Source organism: Candoia aspera, chromosome 8, assembly GCF_035149785.1.
Source record: "Candoia aspera isolate rCanAsp1 chromosome 8, rCanAsp1.hap2, whole genome shotgun sequence".
Lineage (NCBI taxonomy): Eukaryota > Metazoa > Chordata > Lepidosauria > Squamata > Boidae > Candoia > Candoia aspera.
Genome location: NC_086160.1, coordinates 72,559,016 through 72,576,250, shown reverse-complemented (window position 1 = coordinate 72,576,250; position 17,235 = coordinate 72,559,016). Strand labels below are relative to the sequence as shown.

Sequence of the window (17,235 nt, the reverse complement as noted above, 5' to 3'; positions counted from 1 at the left end):
AGGCACAGCTGTAGCTTCTGCAGTACCGCTAGTTCTACACCTTAAAGAGAATGCCTCTAACTAGGATACAGAACATGGACAATACATGTTTGACAATGTTATGTATGCAGGGTTAGTATTCCATAATGTTTTTGCTACTGAACTTCTCACCAGAAATCACTAAATCCATTTCCCCTCGATTTGGACCTGTAAGAATGCTTTATATTTTAATGCCTTCCAGGAATTGTTACTCCTTATGCCCATCATCATTTAACAAAAGAGCAGACAGTCTGAAGCTGCTTCCTTTCTCAAACGAACATCTAAAAAATGGGATTTTAAATCTGGGCAAGAGTAGCAACCAAAGTCTTGTTTCTGCAAAGTAATCAAGCGAGAGCTCTCAAACAGGGCAAGCACTAAAGAAGAAACTGCAAGGCAGGTGGTATGGTCACTTAGCGCACAGCAGTCAACAACAGTTTTAGCAGGAATAAAAGGTTTACTATTAGAGAGCAGAGCAGATGCTTCTCAGTGCCTTTGTTTAACGAATGCCGATTGCCTGTGTGCAGAATTGTGTTTTCCGTGCTGAAAAAGGAGGAAAACTTTAGGGAGGGAATGGCATTAAACTTGCAACGTGACCCACCATTTGAATTGGACATATTTTGCAAGCTCAGCAGGTTCTGTAAATTTAAGAAGCAAAGCAGTCCATTGCCCATTGTATAAAAAGCCTAATGCATGGAATAAAGAATGCAGTCCTCTTTGTTTTTGTTGTAGCTGCTCTGATTAATTTCAGCAAGGTAAATAACTCCTTCCTAAATACTAAACTAAATGGCATAGTTCCATTAGTGTATTTTAAAACAGCAGTATAGGTAGTCCTCGTTTAGCAACCGCATTTGGGGCTGGCAACTCAGTTGTTACACAACGTGGTCACTAAGTGGAACTGCAGTTGTGCTTATGATCTTACTTCAGGTTTCCTTTGCTTTACAGACCTGCAAAGGTTGTAAAGGTGAGGATTGGTTGCAAAGAACGGTCTCTGTACAAGGCAGCCACTAAACAAGGACTACCTGTAACGACAACAAAATAGAAGATATGCATAGCTTCTACCTTTTAATGCCATGTTGAAATCACTCAGTGATGCCCATAGTTCAGGTATATATCTCTTTGTCAATAGTTGGGACATTAACGAAGTTAAAACCTGACTTGGCTTAAATACTCTTTCTTTCAATAAAAGTGCTCTTTTATTTCCAACCAAGAGCATTTACCATGAAATTCCAGTTCCAGTCTTATCTAAAAAAAAGATGCTCTTAGACACAATCATACTGGTTTTGCATTGGAACAGACAGCGTTTGTTTGTTTGTTTATTAATTAATTACATTTCTCTGCTGCCCATCTCTCATACGACAACTCTGGGTGGCTTACAAAGAATAAAAATAATATAAAAACATATAAATACAATATAAATATAAAATATAAAATTCAGAATGGACAATGAGATCTTATCCTGGCACCCTCATGGGGGCCAACCACCCCCATGAAGAGCTGTCCCCCGTCCCATCCCAGGCCAGATGGCATAGCCAAGTTTTTACTCCCTTCTGAAAGGCCGGGAGAGGGGGGGGCTGTCTTACCACTGGGGGTAGCTTGTTCCAAAGGGTGGGTGCTATGGCAGAGAAGGCCCTCCTCCTGGACCCTGCCAATCGGCAATCCCTTATGGACTGGATCTGCAACATGCCCTCTCTGCCTGATCTGGTGGATGGGTCAATGTAATGGGGGTGAGGCAGTCCCTCAGGTAACCTGGACCCATACCATGTAGGGCTTTAAAGGTGATAAGCAACACCTTGAATTGGACCCGGAAGCAAACTGGCACCCAGTGCAGCTTGTGCAGCAAAGGTGTTACATGTGCGGATCTTGGGGTTCCTATGACTGCTCGCACGACCACATTTTGCACCAGCTGTAGCTTCTGGATACTCTTCAAGGGTAGCCCATGTAAAGCGCATTGTAGTAGTCTGTACGGGAGATGACCAGGGCATGAGTGACCATTTGAAGGGCCTCCCGATCCAGGAAGGGGCGTAACTGGCGCACAACATGAAGTTGTGCAAAGGCTCCCCTGGCCATGGCTGCCACCTGCTCTTTCAGCAGGAGTTGTGAGTCCAGGAGAACCCCCAGGTTCCGCACTGGATCTGTCTGGGGCAGTGCAACCATTCAGAACCAAAGATAGCAAATTCCCAGATACCTGGGAGTCCCCCACCCACAGCCACTCCATCTTACCAGGTTCATCTGAAGCCTGTTGTTCCCCTTCCAGACCCCCACAGACCCCAGGCACTGAGAGAGGGCAGTCACAGTCTCACTTACCTCACCTGGGATGGAGATGTATAATTGAGCATCATCCGCATATTGATAATACCTCACCCCATGGTGATGGATGATCTCACCCAGCGGTTTCATGTAGATGTTAAAAAGGAGCGGAGAAAGCACCAAGCCCTGCGGGACCCCACAACGGAGGGGCCAAGGGCCTGATCTCTCGCTCCCTAACAACACTGATTGGGACTGGCCCTGGAGGAAGGAGGTGAACCAGCACAAAACCATGCCATCCACCCCCAACTCCCTGAGCCTCCCCAAAAGGATACCATGGTTGATGGTATTGAAAGCTGCTGAGAGGTCAAGGAGAGCCAGGATGGATGCACTGCCACCATCCTGCTCTTGCCAGAGGTCATCCATAAGTGTGACCAAAGCTGTCTCCGTCCTGTGTCCGGGCCTGAAACCTGACTGAAAGGGGTCCAGATAATCCATTTCATCCAGAACCCTCTGGAGCTGCAGTGCCACCAGTTTCTCAACCACCTTCCCTAAAAAAGGAAGGTGGGAGACTGAAATTGTCCAGAATGGTAGGGTCTAGTGATGGTTTCTTGAGGAGGGGGTGCACCAGTGCCTCTTTAAAGGCTGCCAGAACCACTCCCTCCCCTAAGGATGAATTCACCATCGTCTGGACCTACCCACACGTCATCTCCCAAGCTGTCTTCACTACCCAGGAGGGACAGGGATCTAGTTGTGGTGGTGTTTACAGACCCAAGAACCCTGTCCACTTCCTCAGGCCCAGCAGTATCAAACCGTTCCCAGATAACAGGGTAAGTACATTCCCCAGGCATCTCCTCAGACCCTGCTACATGCTTAGCATCCAACTTGGAATGGATCTGAGTGATTTAATTAATTTATTTATTATTTATTAATCAAATTTATCACCGCCCATCTCCCAAAAGGGACTCTGGGCGGTTTACAATAAAACATAAATAAAAATATAAAACTATGAAGCACTATAATACATAATACAATAAATATAATAAAAACCTCGATGGCTGAAAGTTCTTTATGATTTGCAGGCAGAGCTGGGTCCTTCTAAGAAACTAACCATCCCTACTCTCTCTCCCGCCCCAGGCATAATTACAGAACCAGGTCTTTAGCTATTTCCTAAAGTCCAGGAGGGAGGGAGCCAATCTCACTTCTGGGGGAAGGATATTCCAAAGGGCAGGTGATATTGCAGAGAAGGCCCACCTCCTGGACCCCACCAGATGGAATTCTCTTGCAGACGGGGTCCATAGCATGCCCTCTCTGCACGACCGGGTGGGACGGGCTGATGTGATGGGGAGGAGACGGTCCCTTAGGTAACCTAGACCCGTGCCATGTAGGGCTTTAAAGGTGATGACCAACACCTTGAATTGGATCCGGAAGCATACTGGCAACCAATGCAGCTCACGGAGCAAAGGAGTGACGTGTGCTGATCTTGGGAAACCCAAGATCGCCCGCTCAGCTGCATTTTGCACCAGCTGTAGCTTCTGGATACTCTTCAAGGGTAGCCCCATGTAGAGCACATTGCAGTAGTCTATATGGGAGATAACCAGGGCGTGAGTGACCGTTTGAAGGGCCTCTCGCTCCAGGAAGGGACGTAACTGGTGCACAACATGAAGTTGCACAAAGGCCCTCCTAGCCACGGCTGCCACCTGCTCTTTGAGCAGGAGCCGTGAGTCCAGGAGGACCCCCAAGTTACGCACCGGGTCTGTCTGGGGCAGTGCAACCCCATCCAGAACTAAAGATGACAATTTCCCAGAAATTGAGGAGCCATTAATCCACAGCCCACTCTGTCTTCCCCGGGTTCAGCCTCAAGCTGTTGTCCCCTATCCAGGCCCCCACAGCCCCCAGGCACTCAGAAAGGGTGGCCACAGCATCACTTACTTCACCTGGGATGGAGATGTATAATTGGGTATCATCTGCATATTGATGATACTTCACCCCGTAGTGACAGATGATCTTGCCCAGTGGTTTCATGTAGATGTTAAAAAGGAGCAGAGAGAGTACCGAACCCTGCGGCACCCCACAAAGGAGGGGCTGTGGGCTGGATCTCTTGCTCCCTATCAACACCAACTGAGACCGACCCTGGAGGAAGGAGGTGAACCAGCGCAGAACCACGCCGCCCATCCCCAACTCCCCAAGTCGGTCCAGAAGGATACCACGGTCAATGGTATCGAAAGCCGCTGAGAGGTCTAGAAGAGCAAGGATGGATACACTGCCTCCATCTCGTTCCCGCCAGAGGTCATCCATAAGTGTGACCAATGCCGTTTCTGTCCCATAACCGGGCCTGAAACCTGACTGAAAGGGGTCTAGATAATCCGTTTCATCCAGAATCTTCTGGAACTGCAAAGCCACCACTTTCTCAACCACCTTCCTCAAAAAGGGGAGGTGGGAGACTGGGCGAAAATTGTCTAGTATAGTAGGGTCCGGCGATGGTTTCTTGAGGGGGCGCAGCAGCGCTTCCTTAAAGGCTGCTGGGAACACCCCCTCTCTCAAGGATGTATTTACTATCGCCTGGACCCAGCCTCATGTCACCTCCCGCGCTTTCACCAGCCAGGGGGGGCATGGGTCTAATTGGCACGTGGTAGTATTTACAGTCCAAAGGATCCTGTCCACTTCCTTGGGTTCAACAGGATCGAACTGGTCCCAGATAACCTGGTAAGTATGTTCCCTGGGTATCTCCTGTGACTCTGTCTCACACTTGGAGTCCAACTTGGTCTGGATCTGAGCGATTTTATCCTGCAGGTGCCCTGGAAATTCCTCAGCACGGCCCTGTAGATGGATTTCTGACTCCCCTTTCCCTAAAAGGGATTGTGTAATCTTAAACAGGGCCGCCGGGCAGCATTCTGCGGATGCGATAAGAGCGGAGAAGTACTGGCGCTTCGCCACTCTTACCGCCACAAGGTAGGCCTTAATCACGGCTCTAGCTTGTGTTTGGTTGGGTTTGGCTTTTGTCTTCCTCTAGCAGTGCTCTAGACTTCTCTTAACCCTCCTCAAAACCCTCAGCTCATCCGTAAACCACAGGGGCCGCCCAGTTTGGGTGGGCAAGAGAGGCCGCACAGGCGCAATCATGTCCAAGGCTCCAGCCACCTCCCTATTCCAGGCAGCAGCCAGGGCCTCCGCTGGACCATGCAGGAGAGACTCGGGTATAACCCCCAGCTCCCTCTGAAACCCAGCCGGGTCCATCAGTCGCTGGGGGCGGACTAATTGAATGGGTCCTGCCTCCCTGCGGATTTTATCCTCCAGATGCCCAGAAAACTCCTCAGCACACCCCATAGGTGGGTTTCTGAGCCCACCTTCCCCAATATCCCACCAGGTGATTCAGCTCAATAGCTGTTTTTGGCATATGTCCAGAATTTGATTATTTTCACTAAATTTCAACAAAGCTGTTGAATAATAATAGACTGAGAAAAATTTTAACTGGAATGTAAATGTGAATGAAGTATGATTTAAGGGCATGTTGCATTCATCCTGTAAAATTACGATCTGTGCTGGTTTTTTGGGGAGTAGGGGAAGAAACCTACCCAATAGCATTAGACTATAAGTAATGCCCTGATGGATGGGACCCCTGGCCCATCTAGTCCAGTAATCTGTTCTTCCAGTGGCCAACCAACTGCACAAAGAAGCCCACCAGTCTCCAGAAAATGGCCTTCAGAGGCAGCCCCAGTGCCATCAAGGCTAAGATCCCTTGAACCCCAAAACTTCCATGAATAAATCCAACCCATTTTTGAAGCCAGCCAAGCTGGTAGCCAGTGCCACTTTTCGTGGTAGTGAATTCCAAAGTTTAATTATATGTTGTGTTAAAAAAAAAAAAAAAAAGCTTTTGTCTGTCCTGATTCTTCCAGTATTCAGTTTCATTGGGTGACCTCTGGTTCTAGTATTTTGGGAAGGGAAAATAGCTTCTCATTGTCCACTTTATGCACACCATGCATAATTTTGTACACCTCAATCATGTCTCTTCACATAAGTTGCAGAATTAAAACAAGTTGGTCCTTTATAATTGGCATGCCAACTAGAATGGTTGCCCTGTGGAGCTTCTATACAATCAATGAACTGCAAGACCCCCTTGTCACTGTAACCTCCCTCCTCTTTATCTCCTTTACTGCACGTACCTCTGTCTCAGTTACCTGTTTAAGCCTATCATGATTGTAGTCCATCTTCCAATATTTTTCTCCAGAATTGTTATCTTCAGTATTGTTGCCAACTGATATCATGCCAGTTTAATCAAATCCCCAGGTTCAGAAGCAAAACCATTCTGAATACCAGATGTTGAGGACATATGAGGAGGAGGATTATTTTTTACCTTGCTTCTTGCCTTGGTCAGTGACTGGATTGTTAATAACTTGCCATTCAATAACTAGATGATGGAGAATGTCCAAATCAAATCAAATTTTTATTATGGTCATAGACCAGCATTGGGGAATGTCCATATTACTTCCTGTGGACCTCTTAACATTTTTCAGAATCACTGACAAATGATGTTCTGGATCACTCTGAGGATTTGGGTTCAGAGGAAGACTGTTTTGCATTGGTTCTAGTCCTTCCTCTCAAGTTATATCCACAAAGTGGCATTGAGGGAATACGGCTTATCCCCTCAGCATTTGGCCTGTGATGCCCCACAGGCTTCTGTCTTGTCCTGTATGCTGTTCAGTGTTTATTTATTTATATAAATTTATTCACCCCTCACGGGGGGACTCTGTTTTATATGAAACAACTGGTAGAGGTAAACCAAGGCTTTGGAGTAAGATGGAGGTCCCGCTCTCAGGCCTCAGCAGTAAAAAGCTGTAGAGAGTCATGGAGATGGCCTTGAGGAAATATTCAGAAGACGGTACCCCTGCCCCCCCCCCCCCCCCCACACACACACAGGCAGAAGCATTTGTTTTGCTCTGGGAAAGGAGTAGAGTTAGGAAGAGACTCAGACTGGCTCCTCCCTGACTCATGGGCATATTGAGGGGAGGAAAAACACAATCACTTGCAAGATTTGATCCTCAAGCCTCTCTCAATAAAGTAAACTTCTAGTCTTCCTGTGAAGGTGGTTTCTTGATCTGGTCTACCTTGTAGGGCTGACAGTTGCTGTGTTTTTATTGATTGATGGATTGACTGATGAGTGCTCAATACAATTTAGGATATAAATAAAATCATCATCATCATCATCATCATCATCAATCGTTGCTGTGGAAAGTTAGATGCTGGTACTTGGTCTGGGCCAGCCAGGAGCCGGATTTTTTTATTAGCCTCTACAGCTCTTTTCCAATATATATTTCTGCACAGTTGTCATAGTGTATTGCACATACTGAATTTCTGTGAACATAAGCACCACTTCAGTGGCATTTGTAAAAATTTTACAGGGAACAGTCAAGTGCACAGGATGCTTTTCCCCCTGGAAGGGTAATCTATAAATGTAACATTTTGAGTGAGAATAGTATAATGTTGGACCAGAGAAAGGTTTAATACCTCCTCTTTCTCGTGAAGCTCAGTTGCTTTCTTTGGCCAACCTATCTTACAGCATTATTATGAGGAAATGATGAGGTGAGGTGCTGCCTTGAGGTCCAAGAAACAAGACTAGAAGTTCAGCTAACAAACAAAAAGAAGAAAAGAACAATTTCAGTTGTTCACTCCTGTGCTGAAACTATCAGTTGTAGAAGCTGCTTTAAAAAAACAACTGTCAAGATAACAAAGATCAGTAATGCAGAATGTAAGTCTTTAAACGTTCCTCGTCCCTTTGTTAAACTTCTGGACCATTGAGAACCTAGGATTATTTGTTGTGCTATAGTGACATCTAGTGGCCAGTGCAGCAAACAATTTCTTTCCTTGTGAAGGTGTCTGCTTGGATATGCTGGTTGTTGTTTATTCGTTCAGTCGCTTCCGACTCTTTGTGACTTCACGGACCAGCCCACGCCAGAGCTTCCTGTCGGTCGTCAACACCCCCAGCTCCCCCAGGGACGAGTCCATCACCTCTAGAATATCATCCATCCACCTTGCCCTTGGTCGGCCCCTCTTCCTTTTGCCTTCCACTCTCCCTAGCATCAGCATCTTCTCCAGGGTGTCCTGTCTTCTCATTATGTGGCCAAAGTATTTCAGTTTTGCCTTTAATATCATTCCCTCAAGTGAGCAGTCTGGCTTTATTTCCTGGAGTATGGAGTGGTTGGATCTTCTTGCAGTCCAAGGCACTCTCAGAATTTTCCTCCAACACCACAGTTCAAAAGCATCGATCTTCCTTCGCTCAGCCTTCCTTATGGTCCAGCTCTCGCAGCCATATGTTACTACGGGGAACACCATTGCTTTAACTATGCGGACCTTTGTTGTCAGTGTGATGTCTCTGCTCTTAACTATTTTATCGAGATTTGTCATTGCTCTTCTTCCAAGGATTAAGCGTCTTCTGATTTCCTGACTGCAGTCAGCATCTGCAGTAATCTTTGCACCTAGGAATACAAAGTCTTTCACTGCTTCTACATTTTCTCCCTCTATTTGCCAGTTATCAATCAAGCTGGTTGCCATAATCTTGGTTTTTTTGAGGTTTAGCTGCAAACCAGCTTTTGCACTTTCTTCTTTCACCTTCATCATAAGGCTCCTCAGTTCCTCTTTCCTTGTGAAGGTGTCTGCTTGGATATGCTGGTAGAGCCCTTAAATAATTATACAACTGGGTTATGGTTGTATCTCCCCCAAACCATTCTTCTGGGAAAGAGGAAAACAATCCACACAGCCCAACGTAAATTAGCTAGCATTTGTCTGTGTTCTGTGGTCCTGGCTTCCAGTTGTGCTGCAAGGCCTCCAACTGGCTGCTGAACTGTCAGAGCTGTGACTGTGCTGGAGAAGGACGCCTGCAAGGAGGCAGGGCTGTCTTTATCTATCAAGGTTGTGAAAGAATGGAAGAGGAGAAAGCTCTCTTTCTCTGTGTCTGTCTGGCTCCCACAGCAATTCTAATTTATTTCATGAATGACTACATTTGTGTCCTGTCTTTGAGAACTCAGTAGCCTATACAGGTAATGTTACCTTCACCTCAGTAGCCCTATAAGGTAGGTTGGACTAAGAAAGTCATTAGCCTCAAGTCACCCACTAAGCTCAACATGGGTGTGCAAGGATTTAAACCTGTCCAAGCGCACCTGTTTACAGTCTGGCTCAGTCATGATAGATGTGATGCTGCTAAAATCAGTGATGTGGCAGTCCTACTCTTAATGATAGGAGAAAACCAGGGATCCTGGCTGAAACCATGGAGCCAAGAAGGATTTGTGCTTGTGCATTGGGTGTTGTCAAATGTGTGCCCCAGTGCAAACTTGGATCACACATGCATAGGTACTTACTGTATCTATCTATCACTTGGTATCTCAGAGTCCAAAAGATTGTTTCCATGTTGTGGAAAGTCTTCCTGCTAATTTGTCTTCCTCTTTCTTTCTCTTTTCTTCCAAGCACCTACAGAATATAGACTTAAGGATAAAGGGCATGAATAACAACAACAACAACAACAACCTTTCTTGTGTAATGTGGCAGGAGTGCATGTGTGTGTTTTCTGCAAGCGATTAACATGGAGACCTTCCTGGAAACTTTCAGGATTCTGAACAGGCAAACTGTGGCGTTCAGGGGCATCAGACCATAGCTGGTCTTGGCTGATCTTGAAAAAAGCTAAGTAGGGTTGGACTTCATTAATGCTCAGATGGGAGATCACCAGGAAATCTCAGGACTGTAATCTAGATTGGGTAGTTTAAAAAAAAAAATCCTTCTTGCCAATTTAACACTTTTAGCAGAACAATGTTATTTTATTATTCATAATTTTACTAAAACAATTTAGCAAAATAAAACATAGAATCATAGAATTACACACCTGGATGGGATCCTTTAGGACATCAAATCCAGTGCCCTGCTCACTGCAGAAATCCAAATGGAATAATCTCAGACAATGTTTATCAAGTCTCTACTTGAATATACCCAAAGAATAGGAGACCAAAATTTTCCCTGTTCCAAAATGCTTTGCACACAAAATCTTAGATACTAATTAAAGTCTGCCTGAGAGATCACTAAAATCCAATAATGGGTTTTAACTTCTAATGGGTACCAATAAAGATATCCATGCCATTTTCGTTTGCTTTACTATTTACAAGAATATGTTAAGTCACACATCAAAAGCCAAGTGTCTGCAGTATGAACTATGACATATAGAATGGTGGGCGCTATTTAGTTATGTCAGTTTCAACTCATGTCACATCAAATTGGCATTCTTTGGGAAAAAACAGGGATACCAATACTTTAGGCCATGTCAGTACCTCTGTTGATGCAGCCCATGGTTGCATTGGTGCTATTGATAGATGAAGCTCACTACTAGTTCGTGATTAAACTGTAGTCTACTGAGAAACTGATACCTTTCTCACAAGTGCTACTGCTGAGCCAGGTACCACCTATCTTGTACCTGTGCATCTAATTTTTCCTACCTAAGATCAGAAGCCTACATTTCAGACTGCATTTTGTTGGAAAAGGCCCAATATTCAAGTCTATCAAGATCTCTCTGAACCTTGAGCCTGTCTTCTCCCCCACCCCAAATCCATCTGCAGATTTTCTGAGAATCCTTTTTATCCCCTCATCTAAGTCATTTAGAGAAATGTTGAAGAGAGTGGTCCAGGACAGAGCTCTGATGTATTCCAGTGCATACCTCTCTCCATGTAGACATAAATTTGTTAAGGACGACGTACGGGGTATGGTTATTTAATCAACCACAAGCCCATCTGGTGGTGGGAACATCCATCTCACATTGTTTCGTTTTATGAAGAAGAAGGCTTATTGTCTACTTTATCAGAGGCCTTAATTAAGTATTTTACATCCACACCATTCCCTTGGTCTACTAATCTAATACTTTGCCAGAGAGAGAGGGAGGGGGGAGAGAGAGAGATTAGTTTGGCAGGACTTTTTAAACAAATCTGTGCTAGCTTCTAGTAATAACCATGGTCCTTTCCAAGGGCTTACACACCCACTGTTTGATGATCTTTTCAAAGAATTTCCAAGGTGAATTTGATTGACCTGTAGTTTCTTGGTGTTGTTAGCTGTGGCTGCTGTAGAAAGAATGAACAACAGATGCCAGAGTGACTGAAATAAAGCTTTATTAATAAAGTTAACGTACTCACATGGGAGAGATCCTTTCTGAATCAGCCAAGATGGAGACTGGCAGGATGATCCTTCCGGTGTTCCGGATCCTACAGAATTTTTCTGAAGATCACTTGGCTGAATAGTTTATTATCACCACCTTAACGTATTTACTTTGAATTTCTTATATTGGTTGATTTTTTGATATTATCCTATTTGATTTTATTATGACTTGTTTTATTTTTAATGATAACTATTTAATAATTTATTTTTGTATTGTTCTAACTTTGATTTGTTATTGGTTTTAATTTGTTTATACTTGTTGCTTATACTTTCCATGGAAATTTTAATCACAGTGGATGCTTTTGTTGATTGTTTTGTGAACAGCTGTGGGTCTGTTCATTCAGTGACAAACAAGTAGAAATAAATAAAGAAATAAAATATTTTGTGATGCCTTTTAAAAGTAAAATTTGCTTTTGTTTCTCTCTTGGGAGACTGATTTATCTCTGAAGAAGGAGGTGTGTAGGCTGAAGCCACTAGTCATATGCCTTTATACTATAAGGAGACTATGTAATAGAAATCATTCCATTCCCCCCCCCCCATTTTTTACCTTCTATTTGTTAGAAGAACACTACGGATTGTAGGAGCTGTAAATGTCACTGACTAGAGAATTAGGGGAAAGATACCAAATGGGGTAACCCCTGGAAGCATCAGTGATGGCAGCAGTAACTATGAAGTAGCTACCCTGGGCAGGAGGCAGGGCCAGATCCAGGAGATTTCTCCCAGAGGAGGTTTCATAGCTCTACCCAATCTCCTGGCTAAGTGACTGTGCTTCTGCCAAGCTCATGCTGGGTCCTGTCCCTTCAACCAGCCTTAGTAATTGCCCAGTGGATTTCCTGTCTTCCTCTCAGAGAAGACTGAGAGGATTGACCTGTAACACACGTCAATTCCTTCTGTGTTATACCTTTGCCATCTTTATTGAGCAGCATATGCATAGATGTGTGTGTGGGTGTGTAATTTTAAACATATCTGAAGAAATTCTTTTTTTCTTCTTGGCGTCTGTGTGTCGCCCTGGGTTTTAGCCTTTCTGACATCTACTGTGAGTTAAACAGAAGCTAGGATTGACTTGTAACACGCTGTTGAGGTAAACATTTTCTACAAAGGAGCATATGTGTCATTTGGGATTCTACATCACTGGCTGCACTTTAAATCAAATTGCAGGTGGCTGCAGAATGTGTTAATGCAGTGATAAAATGTTTTCAAAGTAGTCAAGTGCTCAAAGCAAGGAAATGGTTCCCTTCCCACCAAATATTGCTTTAGATTGCTATATAATGTCATACTTCCCACCACTGCTTCCACCATGGATGGATAGCTCTGCCACTTTATTTATTTATTTATTTATTTATTTATTTATTCATTCATTCATTTATTTTCAAATTTCCATCACCACTCATCTCCCCCGAGAAGGGGACTCTGGGCGGTTTACAATCAAAATTAAAACACATAATTACAATATAAATACTATATAAAACTAGAATAAATACTGAGTAAATCATATAAAATCCAGCAGCGTAGATCTTGTTTATTGGGGAGAGATCTATAATAGCCACCCCCAAGATGAACTGGTGGCCCTCCCACCCCAGGCGAGGTGGCAGAACCAGGTTTTTAGGTTCTTCCGGAAGTACAGGAGTGAATGGGCCTGTCTCAACACCGGGGGCAGAATGTTCCAAAAGCAGGTGCCCCTGCAGAGAAGTCCCGCCTCCTGGACCCCACCAGGTGGAATTCCTTTATCGGCAGGGTTCATAGCATGCCCTCTCTGCATGACCGGGTTGGGCGGGTCGATGTTATGGGGATGAGGCGGTCCCTCAGGTAGCCTGGCCCCATGCCATGTAGGGCTTTAAAGGTCATAACCAACACCTTGAATTGGACCCAGAAGCAAACTGGTACCCAGTGCAGCTCGCACAGCAGTGGTGTCACATGTGCCGATCTTGGGGCACCAGTAACTGCTCACGCGGCTGCATTCTGGACCAGTTGAAGCTTCCAGACACTCTTCAAGGGTAGCCCCATGTAGAGCGCATCGCAATAGTCTATGTGGGAGATGACCAAGGCATGAGTGACTGTTCGGAGGGCCTCTCGATCCAGGAAAGGGCATAACTGGTGCACAACACGAAGTTGCGCAAAGGCCCTTCTGGCCATGACTGCCACCTGCTCGTCGAGCAGGAGTCGTGAGTCCAGGAGGACCCCCAGATTATGCACTGGGTCTGAATGGGGCAGTGCAACCCCATCAAGAACTAAAGATGACAACTTCCTGGATACAGAGGAGCCATCAACCCACAGCCACTCCATCTTACCAGTGTTCAGTTGAAGCCTGTTGTTCCCCATCCAGACCCCCACAGCCCCCAGGCACTTGGAGAGGGCAGCTACCGCATCACTTACCTCACCTGGGATGGAGATAATATAGCTGAGTATCATTAGCATATTGATGATACCTCATCCCGTGGTGATGGATGATCTTGCCCAGTGGTTTCATGTGTATGTTGAATAGGAGAGGAGAGAGAACTGAACCCTGCGGCACCCCTCAATGAAGAGTTCGAGGGGCAAATCTCTCCTCTCCTATCACCACCGATTGGGACCGGCCCTGGAGGAAGGAGGTGAACCAGCGCAAAACTATGCCACCCACCCCGAACTTCCTGAGCCGAACCAAAAGGATACCATGGTTGATGGTATTGAAAGCTGCTGAGAGGTCAAGGAGAGCCAGGATGGATGCATTCCCTCCATCCCGCTCTCACCAGAGATCATCTTTATAGAATGAAAGCTAAAGAAGAATGTGATTAAGGGGCAGCAACATAAGCTCTAATCTATTTTTAAGTGGTGTTCAATCCTGGTAATCTGGTTTTGAGAATGTTCCTTTGCTGCTCAAAATATCTAATCCTTTCTAAATGTTGGCTTGGTTCCTGGGTAACTGACCTTTTTGTTTTTTAACTTTGCTACAGAATTGTTTTGTGGGAAGCTTTCAGATTCTTATCCCCAAAACGAGAAAGCAGGGATTACTGCTTCCTACAATCTTCTTGTCTTTTTGTAGTTCTAAACAGGAGGTACAAAACTCAAATTATAGGAATATGGTGGAAAGGGGCTGTGGTAGTTAGTTGGCTTAGAAATGCAGTAAATTAATAAGAGACAATAAATGCTGACCTAAATTACTCCCCCCGACCCCATAACACCTAGACTGAGAATCATCATGGGGCTGAAAATTCACACAGTGAACTTCATTTCTATTTTGCTCAAGATATCACAAGTTTATTCTGAGAATAAAATAAAGGAAGAACCAAGGAGTGCCTCCTTGTATATTTGATACAGGGGGAAAATAATGTGATTGGTAATAAAATGAATGCAGGGAACAATGAAAGAAGACGACTTTAAAAATATGTGGTCGGTGAGATGGATGCTGATGTGGGTGTAATTTCATTTAATTTCATTTTGGTTGTATGTTCCCTACTGCTTATTGTTTTTAGAAAGGTGTATTTCTAATTCCATTTCACTTTTCTCTTTTTATCTTGCGTATTCTTTTATGGTTGTAAGCTGCCCAGAGTCTTTATGGAGCCGGGTGGCCTCAAAATTTAATAAAAATAAAAGAAAATAAATAGGTAACATTCTTCACAATTGCCTTCTTTTGACACCTGTTGCAGTATTTTGTATCCAAAGGCAATTGCTTTAGAACAGGGTTGGTACTTCAGAACACAACCGGAACACAGTCATTTCCTAAATATTCCTTTAAAACCAATTGCTTGCCATAACTAAATAAATAATCAGGGTTTTTTTTTAAAGTTCACTTAAAGCTATCTTTACATTTCTCCTCCTCCTGCTATTAAATTGTAGCTTTTAAAAACTACTATCATGCTTGCTTTGATTTTGCAGAACAAGATCATCTTAGATCCCATGACGTTCAGCGAAGCCCGATTTCGACCCTCCCTCGAAGAGAGGTTGGAGAGCATTATCAGCGGGGCTGCACTCATGGCCGATTCGTCTTGTACCCGTGATGACCGGCGGGAGAGAATTGTTGCTGAATGCAATGCAGTGAGACAGGCCCTGCAGGATTTGCTGACCGAATACATGAATAATGTAAGTAATCCCCCGCCTTTTCTTTCTTCTCCCTCTGTCCGTTGTGAAATTGCCTTGCGTGCTTGGTGGACAGCATTTATCCTGGGTGAGACCTTGGCAGTCCTGAAAGATGGTCCAGTTAAATAATGTAGGGAATTCAACATTTTGAATCCTTTGAAGTGGTGTGAAAGCATGGAACATTCATTTTGGAGTTTGGTTCTCAGTGGTGTCTGGATTTTGGATGTGAACCTCTGAGCTCCTTAGTAGAATGGGGTACATGTTTAATACATACATCTTTGGTAGTGACACATTGTTTTCTCCATTTTTTAAATTATCCCTTGAGAAGATTGATGTCTATTTTCTCCCTCAATACCATTTTATATAAAATATATTATAATAATCGGATAAAATTCCAACAGAGCTACAGATTTGGAAGGTAAAGTGTTAGAGTATTGTCTTTTTTGTTTTCCCATAATTTGAGACATGATTGACTTCCTTCTTTAACTGCTAGAACAAATGTGGAACCTCTTGGTTGGTGTGTGAGAAAAAGGAGTGAACTCAATCAAGGAAAGATAGATGCTTGTTAACAGTCTAATGGGAGTTATTAAGAAAGTGCATCTTGTGTGGGCTCTCTGGAGCTGTTGAGTTGCTATCTTTATGGCTGGGGATACAATGAAATCTTTGAAATATATTACCACAGTTAAAATTTCCAGGCACAGAAAACCGTCTTTGGTAGCATAATATACATTGCTATTTAAAGAGCTTCTGTTATGGTGTTGAAGATATCTCTAAATCTGAACCATAAAAGATTGCTTAGCAAAACACAACTGATTGTTTTGCACTGGTATTTACTGTCCTGAAGTGCACCACACAAAGGCCTCCACAAGTCACAGAACACTTTTTATAATTTCCTAGTTTGTTGTCAAGAACTGAATTTGAATAATATTGACATGACATATTTGAAATTAATCATAGCTAATCATGTAATAGTATTTTCATTTCAGAGGGTAACATTAATCTTTTTGGATATTTCAAACATGTGTTTTATAGGGGATTTTTGATATAGTCCTTAACTATTTTGTTGAGGAGTGGGGAGGGAGACAGAGAGAAAGGTATACTTTTTAGATTTTGGTAAGATTTGTCAAGTCTAGTAAATGATAATGAATCACAAGCTGATACTTCTGAAGATTTCCGACATCCTAAATATGATATAAAGTTTTATAAAAAATATGTGATATAGCTGATCGTTCCTGTGAAAATCAATAATGTGCTACATAAAACAAGAACTGGGGATGCCTGAGACTTCCCATTGCTTTATTTTATCTTTGAAGGGAGCTTTCAATACACTGAATAGCTTTTATTGTTCAATCAAATGGAGCTGACTTCAAGGCCTCTTTTTTTCCCAAATGGAAAATTAAAGAGTCTGAAATGACTTGCAATGTTTTCTCAGATGATGGTCAAGATGTCTGAATGCAAATGTCAAGAAAAGGTGGATGTGGATTGGTTTTAAGGTGGAAGTTGTAAAACAGTGAATTGAACTGGCTGTTTCTGTAGTCTTGTCTTCCAGAATTATTGTGAACTCTAAAATGGATTTTCAGTAGAAAGTTGGTAAGGTTCATCTGTTGTCTCTCTCTCTGTCCCTTTTTTCTTTTTTTCAGTTTATGTTTTTATGTGAAGTTGTTTGAGATGTCCAAAACTAATATATTCCAGAATGAAATAATTGTTTTATTTTCAGACACTAATTCTGGAATGTATTGA

At 43.5% G+C, this 17,235-nt stretch overlaps 1 protein-coding gene across 2 annotated transcripts in view; it reads left to right on the top strand.

The window, feature by feature from the left end:
• Nucleotides 1-17,235, top strand: part of CTNNA2 (catenin alpha 2) — a 586,207-nt gene that overhangs the window by 174,190 nt on the left and 394,782 nt on the right. For both annotated transcript variants that reach the window (XM_063310026.1, XM_063310025.1), the window contains exon 7: nt 15,295-15,498. In XM_063310026.1, coding sequence (XP_063166096.1) covers nt 15,295-15,498 — 204 coding nt within the window. The remainder of the gene's footprint in view (nt 1-15,294; nt 15,499-17,235) is intronic.